This window comes from Physella acuta, unplaced genomic scaffold, assembly GCF_028476545.2.
Source record: "Physella acuta isolate Inbredline_101_S28 unplaced genomic scaffold, ASM2847654v3 ptg000872l, whole genome shotgun sequence".
In the NCBI taxonomy this organism is placed as follows: domain Eukaryota; kingdom Metazoa; phylum Mollusca; class Gastropoda; family Physidae; genus Physella; species Physella acuta.
Genome location: NW_026732389.1, coordinates 129,560 through 146,341, shown reverse-complemented (window position 1 = coordinate 146,341; position 16,782 = coordinate 129,560). Strand labels below are relative to the sequence as shown.

The window sequence follows — 16,782 nt, the reverse complement described above, 5'->3', positions numbered from 1 at the left end:
TTATAACCTCATTGCTTTCTTTAATACCAAAATATTGAAAATATAATTTTGGTATAAATTTTAAAACAAAAAGCTTTCATAAGGCTCAAAGATTTTAAAATTATTAGTATGTTGTAACTCTCACTTTGACAAATTGTTCCATTTTTTTCTAGAACAAACCCAGAGGAACATTGACAGGAGGCTGTTCCATTCTCAACCTGACAAAGTTGTGAACAATTATGTCCCTTGCAAATGTCCCTTGCAAATTCCTCTTTACAAAAGAAAAAAAATAGCTACGTTGAAATTTAAAATTTGTGGGATAATTAAATAAAACAATGAAAAAGATGATGAAATTGAAATTTAAATAAATTTAGTATGAGCTAAAACAACTTTTGAAAAAAAATTTTAGATTCCTCATTCAAAAGTTAAAAAATGCAACAATTTTCCAACCTTGTACACACTGTGTACTGTTTACACGAGTGTAGCCAGACAAGCAGCCACAGGAAAAAGAGCCTACAGTGTTCTCACATAGCTGGTCACAGGGACTAGTGCCCCTATTACATTCATTGATATCTGAGTAGAATATTTTAATTAATTAATCTTTATAATCAATAACCAAATTAGTTAAATCTGAAAACAAAAATTCTCTCTAATTAATCAGTGCACAGAGTATGTTATAATATAATTGTCCTTACTTTGTTATTCTTGATTTAAAATTTTAAAGTGTACTCAAAATTTAGATATAAAATAAAAATTGCTGAAAAGTAAAGCAATGTTGTTGAATTAGTCTTATATTCTTAACTAATAAAACACAAAAAATTAATAAATTTTAAATAAATATTTTTAAAATGTATTAAAAATTTCACTTTAATCTTCTACTCAACACTTGGCTAAAATGTGCTAATAAAATAAGTGTCTGCTCTTACCATCACATGTTTTTTTGTCCTTGTTAAGTATGTAACCATGGTTACATTCACAAAGATAGGCGCCCTCTGTGTTTGTACAGTTCTGCTGGCAGAGGTTGGCACCATCACATTCATTAATGTCTGGTTTATAAATAGTACAAACAAATCACCATCACATTCATTAATGTCTGGTTTATAAATAGTACAAACAAATCACCATCACATTCATTAATGTCTGGTTTATAAATAGTACAAACAAATCACCATCACATTCATTAATGTCTGGTTTATAAATAGTACAAACAAATCACCATCACATTCATTAATGTCTGGTTTATAAATAGTACAAACAAATCACCATCACATTCATTAATGTCTGGTTTATAAATAGTACAAACAAATCACCATCACATTCATTAATGTCTGGTTTATAAATAGTACAAACAAATCACCATCACATTCATTAATGTCTGGTTTATAAATAGTACAAACAAATCACCATCACATTCATTAATGTCTGGTTTATAAATAGTACAAACAAATCAAAACAACTATATTTAGTCTTATTTATAAATAGTGCAAACAAATCAACACACTATATCCAACTATATTTTGTCTGGTTTATAAATAGTACAAACAAATCAACACGCTATATCCAACTATATTTTGTCTGGTTTGAAAATAGTACAAACAAATCAACACGCTATATCCAACTATATTTTGTCTGGTTTGAAAATAGTGCAAACAAATCAACACAGCTATACCCAACTATATTTAGTCTGGTTTATAAATAGTACAAACAAATCAACACTATACACAACTATATTTTGTGTGGTTTATAAATAGTACAAACAAATCAACACGCTATATCCAACTATATTTTGTCTGATTTATAAATAGTACAAACAAATCAACACGCTATACCCAACTATATTTTGTCTGATTTATAAATAGTACAAACAAATCAACACAGCTATACCCAACTATATTTTGTCTGGCTTATAAAGTAACCCATCCCAAGTATGTTGTCTAAGCAATTAAATCACTTTACACAGATTCTCTTAACATTCAGTTACCTGATACTGTTTTCTTAGACTTAGTTACCTGTACAAACTCCGCCAACCATCTCATACCCACTGGGGCAGGCACCACACCTGTAGCCAGTGGTGTTGAATCCTTGCTCATCAGGGGTCAGGTCAAAACACTCCTGCCCCAACATGCATGGGTCATCACGACAAGCGTTGTAGGTCTGGTTACAGATGCTCCCTATAAACAAAATATCAACAAAATAAAAAATAATAAACAAAATATCAACATAATATCAACACAATATTAACAACATAAACATGAAAAGTGCAAGATGCCAGCTTCCATCCAAGCAGTAGGAATAAAATGCTTTCATTGTTTCTTGATTTTTATCTGGAGTAATTTTTTAAATTTCTGTAGAAATATAAACAAGTAATTTTATAAATTCTGGTCTTATCTATGTGTCTGTTTTTAGGAGTGTGAAAAAAAAAAGGTACAAAAAGGTTGGGATGTTTAAAAAATCTGTCATATTTAAGTTAATTCTGTAATAACATATTGTATATGTTACATTTTGTTTTAATTGCTCCATAAACAACTGCATTCACTGCAAAAAAGAAACATGAAAGATAAAAATAATCCCAGGATAAATTTCATAGGAAAGTTTAAAAAAATATTTTTTATCATGTCATGTTCCATGAATTTTTTAAAATCTAATAAAAGAAAGTAATTGTGAATGCTAGGCTTTTGAATTTAAATTAATTCATTTTCAAATTTGAAAAAAAAAAATTTCTGATAAAAAAATTCTAGGAAGACAAATGCTGACCAACCTGTAAATGCAGGAAAACATTGACAGGTGTAGACAGTGTAAAGAGGGCTGCTAACTGCCGCCAAGTCTTTCTTACAAGTTCCGTGTCCGCTACAGTTGCTGCAGATGGCGGTGCTGACCGTGATCACATTAGAGTAGCCATCTTTGCTGTCTTTTGCTTGTATCCTGAGATACAGATTACAAAAGTTTTTGTTTAAACTCTGTAATGCAGATAATTAAAACAATGTTAAAAGCCTTGCTTAATTAATGGAACAAATTCTTAGTATGAACCAATGTTAAAAGCCTTACTAAATTAATGGAACAAATTCTTAGTATGAACCAATGTTAAAAGCCTTACTTAATTAATGGAACAAATTCTTAGTATGAACCAATGTTAAAAGCCTTACTAAATTAATGGAACAAATTCTTAGTATGAACCAATGTTAAAAGCCTTACTAAATTAATGGAACAAATTCTTAGTATGAACCAATGTTAAAAGCCTTACTAAATTAATGGAACAAATTCATAGTATGAACCAATATTAAAAGCCTTACCGAATTACCACAGGGTTGTTCTCATCAGGAACATAGACAATTGTTCCATCATTTAAAATTGTTACTCCAACTGGGTCATCAAGAACAAAAAATGTGACATTGTCTCCATCAGCATCAAAAGCTGTCACTTTGATGGAGTTGTTCCGTCCAGCTGTCACTTCCCATTGGTTGTTATCATTCAGCCCACCAGCAATGGTTAAATTTGGGTTATTGTTTCCTTAAAAAAAAAACATTTTTAAAGAACTGATTGAACCAAAAAAAAGTCATGACATGAGGATAATATCTTAATGTAATACAAAAATTGCTGGAATCTGTAGTATGTGTATTATTAATAGTTTTTTAAAAGTCACTTTTTATTTAAATATTTAAAAGTTCCAATAAACAACACTAATAAAAGTAGTTGAAAATAATTTCAAGTTTAAAAAAATTATTTTAGTATTCAAAAAACAGAAAGTGATATTGTATAAATGACATTATTAAAGATTACTCAATAGAGCTTTTAGAAAATTAGATTGTATGTCATCTCCTTTGTTGTTGTAATTGTAATATTGGAGGGGGCTTACTCCAACACATTTACGTGTCAAAATGTTATGTCCCATATGACTAAGGCTTCAGTCTGCTTTACTTTCTGAATTTGCTTCCATAACCTGTGTCCGCCCAATTACATTCTAGGCAGTTGTTTGATCTTGTCAAACCAAGAACAAACTACAAAACAGCAGCTGTTGTTTGATTTTAGAGTTTCCTCTCCTACATGTGTTGCTGTCCCCAGCTAACAAGCCTCATCTGCCTGGGTTCTGAACTCAGAACTTTTCGAGTTAGCAAACATGTTTTCCCACCCAAAACCAGAATGTTTTCAAATCTAAATGATAAGGAGTTTTGCATTGCATAAACTAGGCTTTATAAAAGTAAAAAAAAAAGATTTTACTGAGAGCTTGGGCAGTTTCCGATGATTCTTGACTTGTGCTGTTGGAGTAGGTGGCAAACACTGGGTCCCCAGTCAGCAGATAATCAAATGTACACGCATCGTCTTCCCCACAGAAGGCTTCGGCTTCACTCAGTTTTTTCACATCAAAGTCCTCACGGAACAAGGGAACAAACTCTGGATGGCTATAGTTAGCAGCAGTTTCACCAGGGCCATATTTGAAGATGGTGTTGTTTGGAGTTACTTCCCCTGAAATAGTTTCAGCAAAAATTAGATCAGTGGCGTAGCAAGGGAAAGAATGTGAACCACACAGGGTGACACCATTTATGGGATGACACCAAGGCTAAATGGGGGGTGGTTACTTTACATTTAATAATTTACTTGATTTATTAGGTGAATTAATATAATATATGCACAAATTGATGCCATTTTGACAACATATTAAATTGGTGCATGATAGAGTTAGTAAATTTATGACACTATTTTTTTTTGCTATTTAAACAATACATGTCCATTAACAACATACACATGTATTTACAGTGATAACTCACATTTTTTGCCAAAGTTTTCAAATATTTTTCTTTCTGTGTTGGTTTCAGCCTCTGTCAGCACTGTGCCATCTGGCAATGTAAACTCGTCTGTGACATTACCATTATAATTACCCAGAAGTCCATGCAACTTCCCCTTCAGACTTATACTGGCCTCAACAGAAAACTCCAGACACCTGACACCCATGGACACTTTTAAGCTTACACCTAACAGGTGATGAAATTAAGGTAAATAAAAACATGGAATGGTCGGAGAATAGTTATTGCTGATAAACAAAGAAGGTTGTTATTAAAAGAAAATTTTTTGAAAGAAACTTTTTATTGAAACACATTTTGAGCAGACTACCCTAATTCTGGCCTAAACCTTTGTTAATTGTTTTCATGAGAAAATACATAAAATTTGTCATGTTGTTAATTTGCAATAAGTTATATTAAGTTACAGCAGTCTAATAGAATTCACCCTTTAATAAAAAGAATTACTTTAAAAAAGTTCAACAGGAAACCCACCTGAAGTAAATCCAATAATTAAAGTTGTTTCATCAAGGCTCTGGTCTCGCTCCAGTGTAAAACTGTTTTCTATGAAGGTCTTGTAGGTTTCTGAGGCATAAAACTGTTTTGTGATATCCATGCTATCCACAAGAATCACCATGGCTGTAGAAATAATTTCATAATCCATCAGACGTGAAATTAATTTAATTTATGCATCACATTTTCTAAAACCTAGTTAACATTTTAAATCAGGCAAATTATAGGTTTTACTTTTTGTGTAATTAACAGCAATATGGAAACATGATATTATTTCTAAGTTTACAGATAAATGTGAATTATTTTTCGGATTAATCCTTAGTGCAACTTAATATAAATATTAGTTCTATTTAGTAAATAATTATAATTTTTTGTGTGATTTACTAATACAAACTAATTTACATAGGATGTTTGCGCATTAATTACTAAAATAAAGCATTTTATTTACTAGTTGAAATTTTTGTTCATTAGCTTTAGTTAAAAATGACAAACTCACAAGTTTTATTAAGAGACAACTCAACTTGAACCTGGGAAGAGTTACCCTCCCTTGCTGCTAAAGCCACAAAAACTGTTGCGTTGGTCAATGTCCCATTTATATTTAGAGCTCTGTCAGTCCTTACCTGAAAGAAGAGATAAAATTAGAACTTACAATTGTTATGTCCCTTTGTACAATACATTGATATATAAATAATCTTAGAACAATATGCAGCATTAAAGAATGTTAAAATAAAAAGAATGAATGTCTATTTAAAACAACACTTATAAAGAAAAATGTTATGTTAATAATCAATTTTTGGACATGATGGTTCCTTTAGCAGAAAAGGAAATAATAACCTTTTTTTGCTACCACATAACATAAAGGGAAATGTAGTCAATACAAGGTAAGTTGCCTTTAAGTCAGGTACTGAATAAGCCTTGGTACAGTGTTTCTTCCAGACTTTTTTCTCCGGGGGTGCACTTGAAATTTTCAGGGGGGGGGGGGGGGGGGTGGCGGACACTGTCAAAAGTATATATTTTCTATACAAATTCCATTTTGTTCTGAGATGCCTGGAAGAAACTCTGCCTGGGTAGACTCATAAAGCTTCAAACATTCAAGCCAGTCATTAAACACTTCCACACAACTACACAATCCAGTGTTGATTAAGTCCCAGGATGTCAAACTCTCAACGTAAACAACCCACAGTGTCCACTCACCTGGATGGTCAGGTGAGCTTCAGGTACCTCCAACAGGGTGTACTCACACCATCCATTCAGACTGTACTTCTTGTTGTCCAGCGTGGTGATGTGGGGGTCACCCCAGAAAGTAGCTGTAATTAATTAAGATCGTTAGTATTTACACACAAATTGTTTTCACGTTTTCACAGTTTTACAACAGTGCTGTGATGTGTGTGGCACACCATACTGTAATTAAGGTGGTTAATATTTACACACCAATCGTTTACCTTATTTTACAGCAGATTGAAGAAAACATACTACACATTTTACCAATGTATTAAAAGTTAGATAAAAAAATAATATTTTTTATTAAATGCACACAAGATCAGATGTGAATATAAACACTTAATACATAACCTTCTCAAGTCTTGTTTACAAATTTCTAATTATCAAACAGATTTTTTTTTAATTTATTTTTTTCCAAAACTGTAACATCAATTTTGGAAATTCATTACAACTTCGAAAATATTTTCATGCATATTAATGTATTAAAAGACATTTGTTCAAATTAAAAAGTGTGATATATCTCATTATTTTTTTTAAAAATGTGTTTACCTAATTTTGTACCTCATTTCATATTATTTAAACACAAAAACTGTTAAATACTCAATCTCACATTATTTAAAAATTAATGTATTTACTTAATTAAATAACTCTTTTGGCATGATTTAAACAAAAAATGTATTCACATAATTAAGTACCTCATTTCACATTATTTAATCAAAAAATGTATTCAATTAATTAAATGCCTCATTTCACATTATTGAAACAAAAAATGTGTTCACCTGTTAAGTACCTCATTTTACATTATTTAAACATAAAACGTGTTCACCTGTTAAGTACCTCATTTCACGTTATTTAAACAAAAAATGTGTTTACCTGTTAAGTACTCAGCCTCAGACGAACATCCCAGATCTGGCCTCACCTGGCCGTAAAGGTCACAGAAATCCTTGCTGGCCTGCTGACAACACCACTGCTGAGGGTTCAAATCCTCTTCCACATACTTGCGCACATCGCCCCATCCCTCAAACGGGTTCTGTGTGAGAATCTGACCAGAGATGTATGGAGCTTGGCGTCTCGCCCGGTTCCAGTTCCGTCGTTGTTTACCAGGTGGGGGAGTAAATAAATAGCAACACAGCTGGAGAAAAATATATGAAAACAAACAAAGAATAAAAGAAAGTTTAGCACTGAATTTCATTTATTGGAATTTTATATATATATATATATATATATATATATATATATATATATATATATATATATATATATATATATATATATATATATATATATATATATATATATATATATAGTTTATTATAAACAGCATATTGAGTGCTAGAACAGAGAATGCAAACATCAAAGTCTGAAATTCAGTTCTCAGAATCCCATAGAACGTGCCCACATTTGCCCAGATAAAATGGAGATGAGTTGATGAAGCTGACTTCACCTCTTTATTATCCGTGGTAGAACTGTACATAACTTTTTATACATAGTAAATCTCTTTTTAAACATTTATCAATGAAGAGTTTTACAATTAAAAAAAGTATTTTCTGCTTTGACATGTTACCTTGTTTAAATAATTCCCAGGAAAGAGTTTACCCATGTGAAGGGGTGAAATAGCGTAACAATAAATCTTATCGTCAGTTTGATTAGTGTCCACACGCCACCACTGTCTGCCGAGCCTGTCCATTGTACACGGGCAGTCAAACAGCTGCCTGATGTGTTGTTTGAACTGAGAGTCACCCAGCAGGAACTGATTCCTGGTGTAAAAACTGGAACATTTTTGTGCTGGGTTGTCTGTTTGACCCACCAGGTCGAAGAAGGTTCCTACGAGGCCTAAATCATTTCAAGAACAAAAATTGTTAAAAAAAATTAATTTCATGTTCTAAAAAGCTATAAATAATTTATAATGATATTCAGATGTTCTTACTTTTTATTTTATTTAATTTATTTATTTTGCCTTATAACTATATCAAGTTTAGATTGTTAACAAAGAATCAATAATTAACATTTTATAAAGAAGAACTTGAATCTGTAATTGAGTACATTGTTCACAGTTTTGTAATTATTTAGTGATTTTAAATCCCTGAAAAACCCCAGTAAAATATAAAACAATCTCTGTTAAATTTCAATATTTAGATGCAACAAAGTGAAATTAGAGCTCACTTCTTCTGTCCCAGTTGGGGGCATAAAGAGGAAAACAAATCTGACCTGTATTGCCAATCACAGTGCCCAGAGCTGTGGAAAACTTTGACTTTGTCGCACCGTAATCTTTTTTCTTCTCTTTAGTCACAAACCCCACGGCAACCGGTCTGTTTTTATCAAACTTCCAGCGCATTCCTCCAGCCTGATAGATTGTGATAACGTATCCAGTTTCACCATCCGTCACATAAACACTTTGAAACGTATTGGTCTCTGCCTGCAATTTTAAAGGGAGGTAATAATGTGGATTAATTTTATAGTTAACTATTTTTCCATTACTTAATGTACAATATAAATCTCAATGTCAGTTATTTTTTTAAAGGAGCAAATCTTGAAAGTATTCTCACTGCCAGAATTTCATCCTGTAAAACATACAACTATAAACTGTCTAGGTTTGCAGGACTCTGGTTTTATATTCTCATTAATAAGCCTGCTAACATTGTCTCTTCTTAGAGTAATGACTTAAAACCTGTTTGAACCTCTCAAGTTAGCCTACAAGATTTAATCACAAGGATCTTAGCCAAGACACAACATGGTCTTGTACTCATTAACTCACTCACATGGTAAAAATTCAAATTAAGGCCAGTAACTCACTCACATGGTAAACACTCAAATAAAGGCCAGCAACTCATTCACATGGTAAACACTCAAATAAAGGCCAGTAACTCATTCACATGGTAAACACTCAAATAAAGGCCAGTAACTCAGTTAAAAGAATACATATTGAATCATGTATATATAAAAAAAACTTTAATATGATAGACAAAGATTGTGTTACCTGTGAGTTGCAATAGGACTGTACTTTGTGACTCTTAGGGTCCTGCTTGTTCAGACAGTACCAGGAGTACCAGGAATAAGGCTTGACATCCACCCACGTCACCACCAGAACAGTTGTGGCATTGAAGTACCTTGTGTCTGCTCCATGGTAGAACTCTCTAACCTGGGAGTTACAATAGTTACATTCATTGCTCATGTCTCTTTACAAAAAAAATACATTGCTTGCTTATTTTTGGTTGGCCAATTGTTTATAAATAAGAAACACTATTTTTTTACCTTGCCATTTTTTTTTATAGACACAATACCTAGGCCAATCACGGGCATTTAAAATCTAACACACAATGTCAATCAATTGTTTGTTTTTTTTAAATTTAAAAAAAAAACTTTCTATATAAATTTTCCCTATTCATAAAAAGAAATTTTTTTTAGGGCATAAAAGAAAAGTAGATATAATAAAACTTTAACTAAGTATAATAAACACAATATAACATGTTAGTTAAGTATTCAAGTTTTTGTACTTGAAAATGATTTGTGTTCATCTAGTTCAAAATATCAGCCATGTAAGCAAATGCCTATATTTTCTGCTAGGTTTCTTGTGCTAGATTTTTAAAATATAATTTGTTCTAAAGAAGCTCTTAGTGAAAAACATTTTGTGAAGGTGTAAAAACAAGTTGGAATTATAAAAATTACTGACATTTAGTCATAGTCATTAAATGTAACCTACAAAAAAAAGATGTGAACAAATAATTTTTTCATGTGGAATAAAAAAACAACTAACATCACTAGAAGCTCTGTCTAGAACATCCATCAATAATGGTGAGGAGAAGTTGGTGCCAGTTGTTCTAACAGCCTCGTACAGGTGGTAGAACACTTCCGTTCTCTCATTGTACGGATCTACGTACGACCAGAAGGGTGACAGAATGGAGAGGCCTCGAGAATAGGCAAATTCAAGGTCAGGGTTAGGCAGTCTCCATGGCTCCCCAAATGTGATGGCTCCGTCAATAGAAACCTGAGGGTGTGAAGACATTTAGACATTAATTGAATAGTTGCGTTCACGTGAACTTCAATTGTTTGCTTATAGAACCATCAAGTATATATTATATACATAAATAAATCAAATGAATAGAGGAAATAAACACAGAAGACTTAAATTTTAAATTAATAATTTTATTCAGTTTAATCACTGGTCTAAATTAAATAGGCTATCACACCTCCACTTTAATTTAAATTTAAATTTTTTTTTAAATTATGAAAAAAATTAAAACTGGAATAAATTTGATGATAACAGTCAAGGACAAGGAAAGCTACTTTTTTTATTTGGAAAAAAATAAAACTTGTTTTAAAAATTAATTAGTGTGTATAACGTCACAAAAAAAAACACATTGACCTACGTGAGCAAAGTACTTGAGATCTGAACAAAAAAAATAACACATTGACCTACGTGACCAAAGTACTTGAGATCTGGACCAAACGGAACACCTGTGCTGAAGTAAATGGCCTCACTGAGTGCCCCCCACTCGAGGTTCAATTTCCTGTCACCATATGCAAGGCCATAGCGGTAAAATGCTGAAAGAGAAAGGTGATGCAGTGTCACATTGAAAGCAAACTGACTTCTATAGGCCTAATTAATGCTTATTATGCTTATTATGCTTATTATGCTAATACATATCTTAGGCATTAAGTCTACCTATAAGTTAACCATCCCACACAAGAATGCTCAAAACCCAAACCTTGCGATGAGCAAGTCTATATGAGTATGTGAAAATTTAAAAGGATGCCTAACAAAATAGTTGATTACATTTAATTTTTAAAAATATGTAACACTGTCTAATTGACAGTTGATTACATTTTAAAAAAATTTAAAATAGGTAACACTGTCTAATTAAATTAATTATATGTTACTTACTCCTTTGTTCAGACGAAGCTGAAAGACAATGATAAAAATAGTGGATAAAATAGCAGATAAAAATTGCAGTCTACAAAACAATATATAGATATTTCTTGTACTTTAGGCATACACATATAAAGCCTGGCCTTAAAAAGCCTTTGAGGCTTTTATTGGCTTATGTACATATTTTAGGCATATATATATATATATATATATATATATATATATATATATATATATATATATATATATAGGCCCTATATTTTTTATTTATTTATTTATTTTTTTTTATTTTATTTATTTATTTATCTATATACGAGCCGGCCCGCGGCATAACATACGCCGCTATTTAGTTGTTGTTTTTTCTACTTTTCAGTAAGTCATAATTTGTGAATTCGACAGAACCAATGCTGCCACTGAAAATATTTGCTTTAAAACACTAAACCCCCATTCCCCCCCCCCTCCCCCCCCCTCCCCCCTCCCCCCCCCCCCCTACGTTTAAAATCGTTGGCTCTGCTTGTAAACATTTAGAGTGAACACAGCTCACTAAAACCATGTAGGGGTGGGGAGGTAGGGAGAGCGTTTGCAGCTTGTTTTCTAACGGCTCGAAGAAGAGAATTATATATATAGATACATACTAAAATTTCCAGGGGGGGTGGGGTGTGGACACTGGTAAAGGATGTATTTTCTGTATAAAGTCTATTTCGTTAGAGTGAAGGGGGGATGGGGCTGTAGACGTTGGTTTTTTTTTTGGGGGGGGGGGGGGGCGGGGGGGCTCCAAAATCCGACAGTGAATCACATGAGTTGTGTGTGTGTGTCTTGAGACTGACTCATTAAACCCCTAGAACCCTGGTTTTGAACTACTGGTCTTTATTTATACACCATATATTGCATATATAGATCTAGATCTAGTCCTTAAAGTAATAATTTTTTTCTCATAAAATCAAGATTTTTTTATATTTGAGTGAAAATGCTTAGACTTTATCAAATATAGCAAGTGGCAATGCCTGGACCGAGTTACTCACGAAAGTCAGTGGTAGTCTTTGTTGGTTGTGTGGTGGGGTGAGTCGTTGTGACGTCAGAGGTCGTACTTGGGGTGACGTCAGAGGTGTTCTGCGAGTAGATGGAGGAAGTTTGTGAAAAAATGAGAGTACTAGTGGCTTTAACCTCAGTTGAGGTGATCACTTCCGGTGTCGCTGGCTGCGTTGAAAAGTGCACGGAAGGCGTGCCGGAAGCTGACGTCATGATAAACGTTGAAGACGATTCCGAATGTAACATGCTAGTTGATCGAACTGTTAGTGTGGAAGTTTGGGCATAAGTTGAATAACTCAACTCAATGTAGGTGGCAAAAGTTTCATAATTTGATGATAGCAAGGCGGATTGCATAGAAAGACTTGAGAATTTTGACACATCTTGTGATGAGCTAGTATGTGATGTTGCAACTTGTTCTGGAAGAGATGTATGTATTGTGCCAACAATATCAGAAGTAGATCTTTGTATTGTTGAAAATTGATTTGGAACAGATGTATGTAATGTTGCAACATGTTCTGGGATTGACGTCAATATTGTTGCAAATTGTTCTGGAACAGAGGTGTGTATTGTTGCACCGACATCAGAACTAGATGTTTGTATTGTTGCAATTTGTTCTACAAAAGATGTTTGTATTGTTGCAACTTGTTCTGGAACAGATGTATGTATTGTGCCAACAATATCAGAAGTTGATGTTTGCATTGTTGCAACTTGTTCTGAAACAGATGTCAGTAGTGTTGCATCTTGTTCTGGAACTGATGTCATTTTTGTTGCAACTTGTTCTGGAGCAGATACTTGTTTTGTTGCAACTTGACCTGGGACTGAAGTAATTACTGTTGCAACTTGTTCTGGGACTGATGTCATTTTTGTTGCAACTTGTTCTGGAGCAGATACTTGTATTGTTGCAACTTGTTCTGGGACTGATGTCATTACTGTTGCAACTTGTTCTGGGACAGATGTTTGTATTGTTGCAACTTGTTCTGGGACTGATGTCATTACTGTTGCAACTTGTTCTGGGACTGATGTAATTTCTGTTGCAACTTGTTCTGGGACTGATGTCATTACTGTTGCAACTTGTTCTGGGACTGATGTCATTACTGTTGCAACTTGTTCTGGAACAGATGTTTGTATTGTTGCAACTTGTTTTGGAACAGATGTCATTACTGTTGCAACTTGTTCTGGGACTGATGTCATTATTGTTGCAACTTGTTCTGGAACAGATGTTTGTATTGTTGCTACTTTTTCTGGGACAGATGTCTGTATTGTTGCAACTTGTTCTGGGACTGATGTCATTACTGTTGCAACTTGTTCTGGGACAGATGTTTGTATTGTTGCAACTTGTTCTGGGACTGATGTCATTACTGTTGCAACTTGTTCTGGTACTGATGTCATTACTGTTGCAACTTGTTCTGGAACAGATGTTTGTATTGTTGCAATTTGTTCTGGTACTGATGTCATTACTGTTGCAACTTGTTCTGGGACAGATGTTTGTATTGTTGCAACTTGTTCTGGAACAGATGTCTGTATTGTTGCAACTTGTTCTGGGACTGATGTCATTACTGTTGCAACTTGTTCTGGGACTGATGTTTGTATTGTTGCAACTTGTTCTGGGACTGATGTCATTACTGTTGCAACTTGTTCTAGAACAGATGTTTGTATTGTTGCAACTTGTTCTGGAACAGATGTTTGTATTGTTGCAACTTGTTCTGGGACAGATGTCTGTATTGTTGCAAATTGTTCTGGGACTGATGTCATTAATGTTGCACCTTGTTCTGGAACAGATATTTGTATTGTTGCAACTTGTTCTGGGACTGATGTCATTACAGTTGCAACTTGTTCTGGAACAGATGTTTGTATTGTTGCAACTTGTTCTGGGACTGATGTTTGTACTGTTGCAACTTGTTTTGGAACAGATGTCATTACTGTTGCAACTTGTTCTGGGACTGATGTCATTATTGTTGCAACTTGTTCTGGAACAGATGTTTGTATTGTTGCTACTTGTTCTGGGACAGATGTCTGTATTGTTGCAACTTGTTCTGGGACTGATGTCATTACTGTTGCAACTTGTTCTGGAACAGATGTTTGTATTGTTGCAATTTGTTCTGGTACTGATGTCATTACTGTTGCAACTTGTTCTGGGACAGATGTTTGTATTGTTGCAACTTGTTCTGGAACAGATGTCTGTATTGTTGCAACTTGTTCTGGGACTGATGTCATTACTGTTGCAACTTGTTCTGGGACTGATGTTTGTATTGTTGCAACTTGTTCTGGGACTGATGTCATTACTGTTGCAACTTGTTCTAGAACAGATGTTTGTATTGTTGCAACTTGTTCTGGAACAGATGTTTGTATTGTTGCAACTTGTTCTGGGACAGATGTCTGTATTGTTGCAAATTGTTCTGGGACTGATGTCATTAATGTTGCACCTTGTTCTGGAACAGATATTTGTATTGTTGCAACTTGTTCTGGGACTGATGTCATTACAGTTGCAACTTGTTCTGGAACAGATGTTTGTATTGTTGCAACTTGTTCTGGGACTGATGTTTGTACTGTTGCAACTTGTTTTGGAACAGATGTCATTACTGTTGCAACTTGTTCTGGGACTGATGTCATTATTGTTGCAACTTGTTCTGGAACAGATGTTTGTATTGTTGCTACTTGTTCTGGGACAGATGTCTGTATTGTTGCAACTTGTTCTGGGACTGATGTCATTACTGTTGCAACTTGTTCTGGGACTGATGTCATTACTGTTGCAACTTGTTCTGGAACAGATGTTTGTATTGTTGCAACTTGTTCTGGAACAGATGTTTGTATTGTTGCAACTTGTTCTGGGACTGATGTCATTACTGTTGCAACTTGTTTTGGGACTGATGTCATTACTGTTGCAACTTGTTCTTGGACTGATGTCATTATTGTTGCAAATTGTTCTGGAACAGATGTCTGTATTGTTGCAACTTGTTCTGGAACAGATGTTTGTATTGTGGCAACCTGTTCTGGAATAGCGGTCTGTACTGTTTCAACTTGTTCTGGAATAGATGTATGTCTTGATCCAACAATATCAGAAGTTGATATTTGTATTGTTGCAACTTGTTCTGGAACAGATGTCTGTATTGTTGCAACTTGTTCTGGAACAGATGTCTGTATTGTTGCAACTTGTTCGGGGACTGATGTCTGTATTGTTGCAACTTGTTCTGGGTCGGATGACAGTTTTGTTGCATCCGTACCTGGAACAGAGGTCTGTATCTCGGTACCATCAAAGCTTTGACTAGCGTCTGTTGAGTCTATACCAAAAGATGAAGTCTGTGTTGTTGCTGATAGAAAAAAAAAGCAAGATATGGGTAAAATACATTCGATTGATTGCATTTACTATAATTTTTAATCATTTAGGTTATAAGAAAAGTTGAAAAAGTTAAACAATTTGCAAAAATTGAACTAGCAGACGATAAGAACAAAAGCGTACCTGGCCGGCATAGAGTGATTACCACAAACACCACGATAAGGCTCTCTGCACGTGACATTGTTGTTGACCTCATGCTTCGCGGAATCTGTTGAGAAAGATGCTAAATATTGATGGGATAGCTGCGTGGTGGAGAAATGAACCATAATAATAGCCTAAAATATGGCGTAGGTTTAGTACTCATGGTAGAGTGATCAAACGTTGTCAATGTGTAATTTAAAAATGGAGGTTTGATATATGCCGGCTAATACGGTAAGTTAGCTAGGTGAACTCTCATCTACACCTTCGTGCCCAAGTCATGCGGGGTAGATGAAGTAGAGTTCATCTGTTTCAATAACCCCGGCAAAAAAAGGGATATTGTGGTCAGCTATGCACAGCTGCCTTTAGTTTCCCTAATGTGTGTCAGATACCCATCAGATCTTGATGGACTCAGGGACGTTCTACAGACTCGAGGCCGAGGTCAAATACCCGGCATGCACTGCGTTGCAGGCTGGGACGGCGAATCCAGGTTCAAGTCCGTAGAATGTCCTTGAGTCCACCCAGCTCTGATGGGTAGTTAACTCACGTTAGGTAAAGTAAAGGCGGCTGGGCATAGTGCTGATTACACTATATCCATAGGCAGAGGTTATAGAAACTGGTAAACTCTACTTCGTCTGCCCCGTGGACCATATATATATATGTTATATTTGTGTGTGTATATATATATATATATATATATATATATATATATATATATATATATATATATATATATATATATATATATATATGTATGTATGTATGTATGTGTGTGTGTGTGTGTGTGTGTGTGTGTGTGTGTGTGTGTGTGTGTGTGTATGCATGCATCTATCAAAACAAACTACTTACCGAAAGGAGCATATCCCCCTAGATATGCATTAGAATAGTCCTATTGTCTATAAACAATTATAAATGCCAGTAGTTTTGAG

At 34.1% G+C, this 16,782-nt stretch overlaps 1 protein-coding gene across 1 annotated transcript; it reads right to left on the bottom strand.

Annotated features, from left to right (window-relative positions):
• Nucleotides 1-397: 397 nt before the first annotated feature.
• Nucleotides 398-16,782, bottom strand: LOC131952396 (mucin-2). The gene is made up of 20 exons (XM_059315024.1): nt 16,703-16,782; nt 15,839-15,923; nt 12,375-15,689; nt 11,368-11,385; nt 10,903-11,027; nt 10,240-10,470; nt 9,463-9,624; nt 8,694-8,901; nt 8,050-8,318; nt 7,359-7,617; nt 6,459-6,571; nt 5,761-5,884; nt 5,247-5,390; nt 4,743-4,946; nt 4,195-4,440; nt 3,270-3,486; nt 2,738-2,901; nt 1,989-2,150; nt 906-1,025; nt 398-552 (listed from the first exon to the last, which is right to left on the bottom strand). The coding sequence occupies exons 1-20, from the start codon at nt 16,712-16,714 to the stop codon at nt 398-400; spliced, it is 6,333 nt and encodes a 2,110-aa protein (XP_059171007.1). The 5' UTR covers nt 16,715-16,782.

Bases quoted from the DNA above. Each gene is read 5' to 3' on its own strand.
- LOC131952396 (XM_059315024.1), bottom strand. The intron at 15,690-15,838 runs GTACGCTTTTGT...TTTTTCTATCAG, and splicing joins AATCACTCTATGCCGGCCAG to CAACAACACAGACTTCATCT. The intron at 9,625-10,239 runs GTTAGTTGTTTT...TGTAACTCCCAG, and splicing joins TAGACAGAGCTTCTAGTGAT to GTTAGAGAGTTCTACCATGG.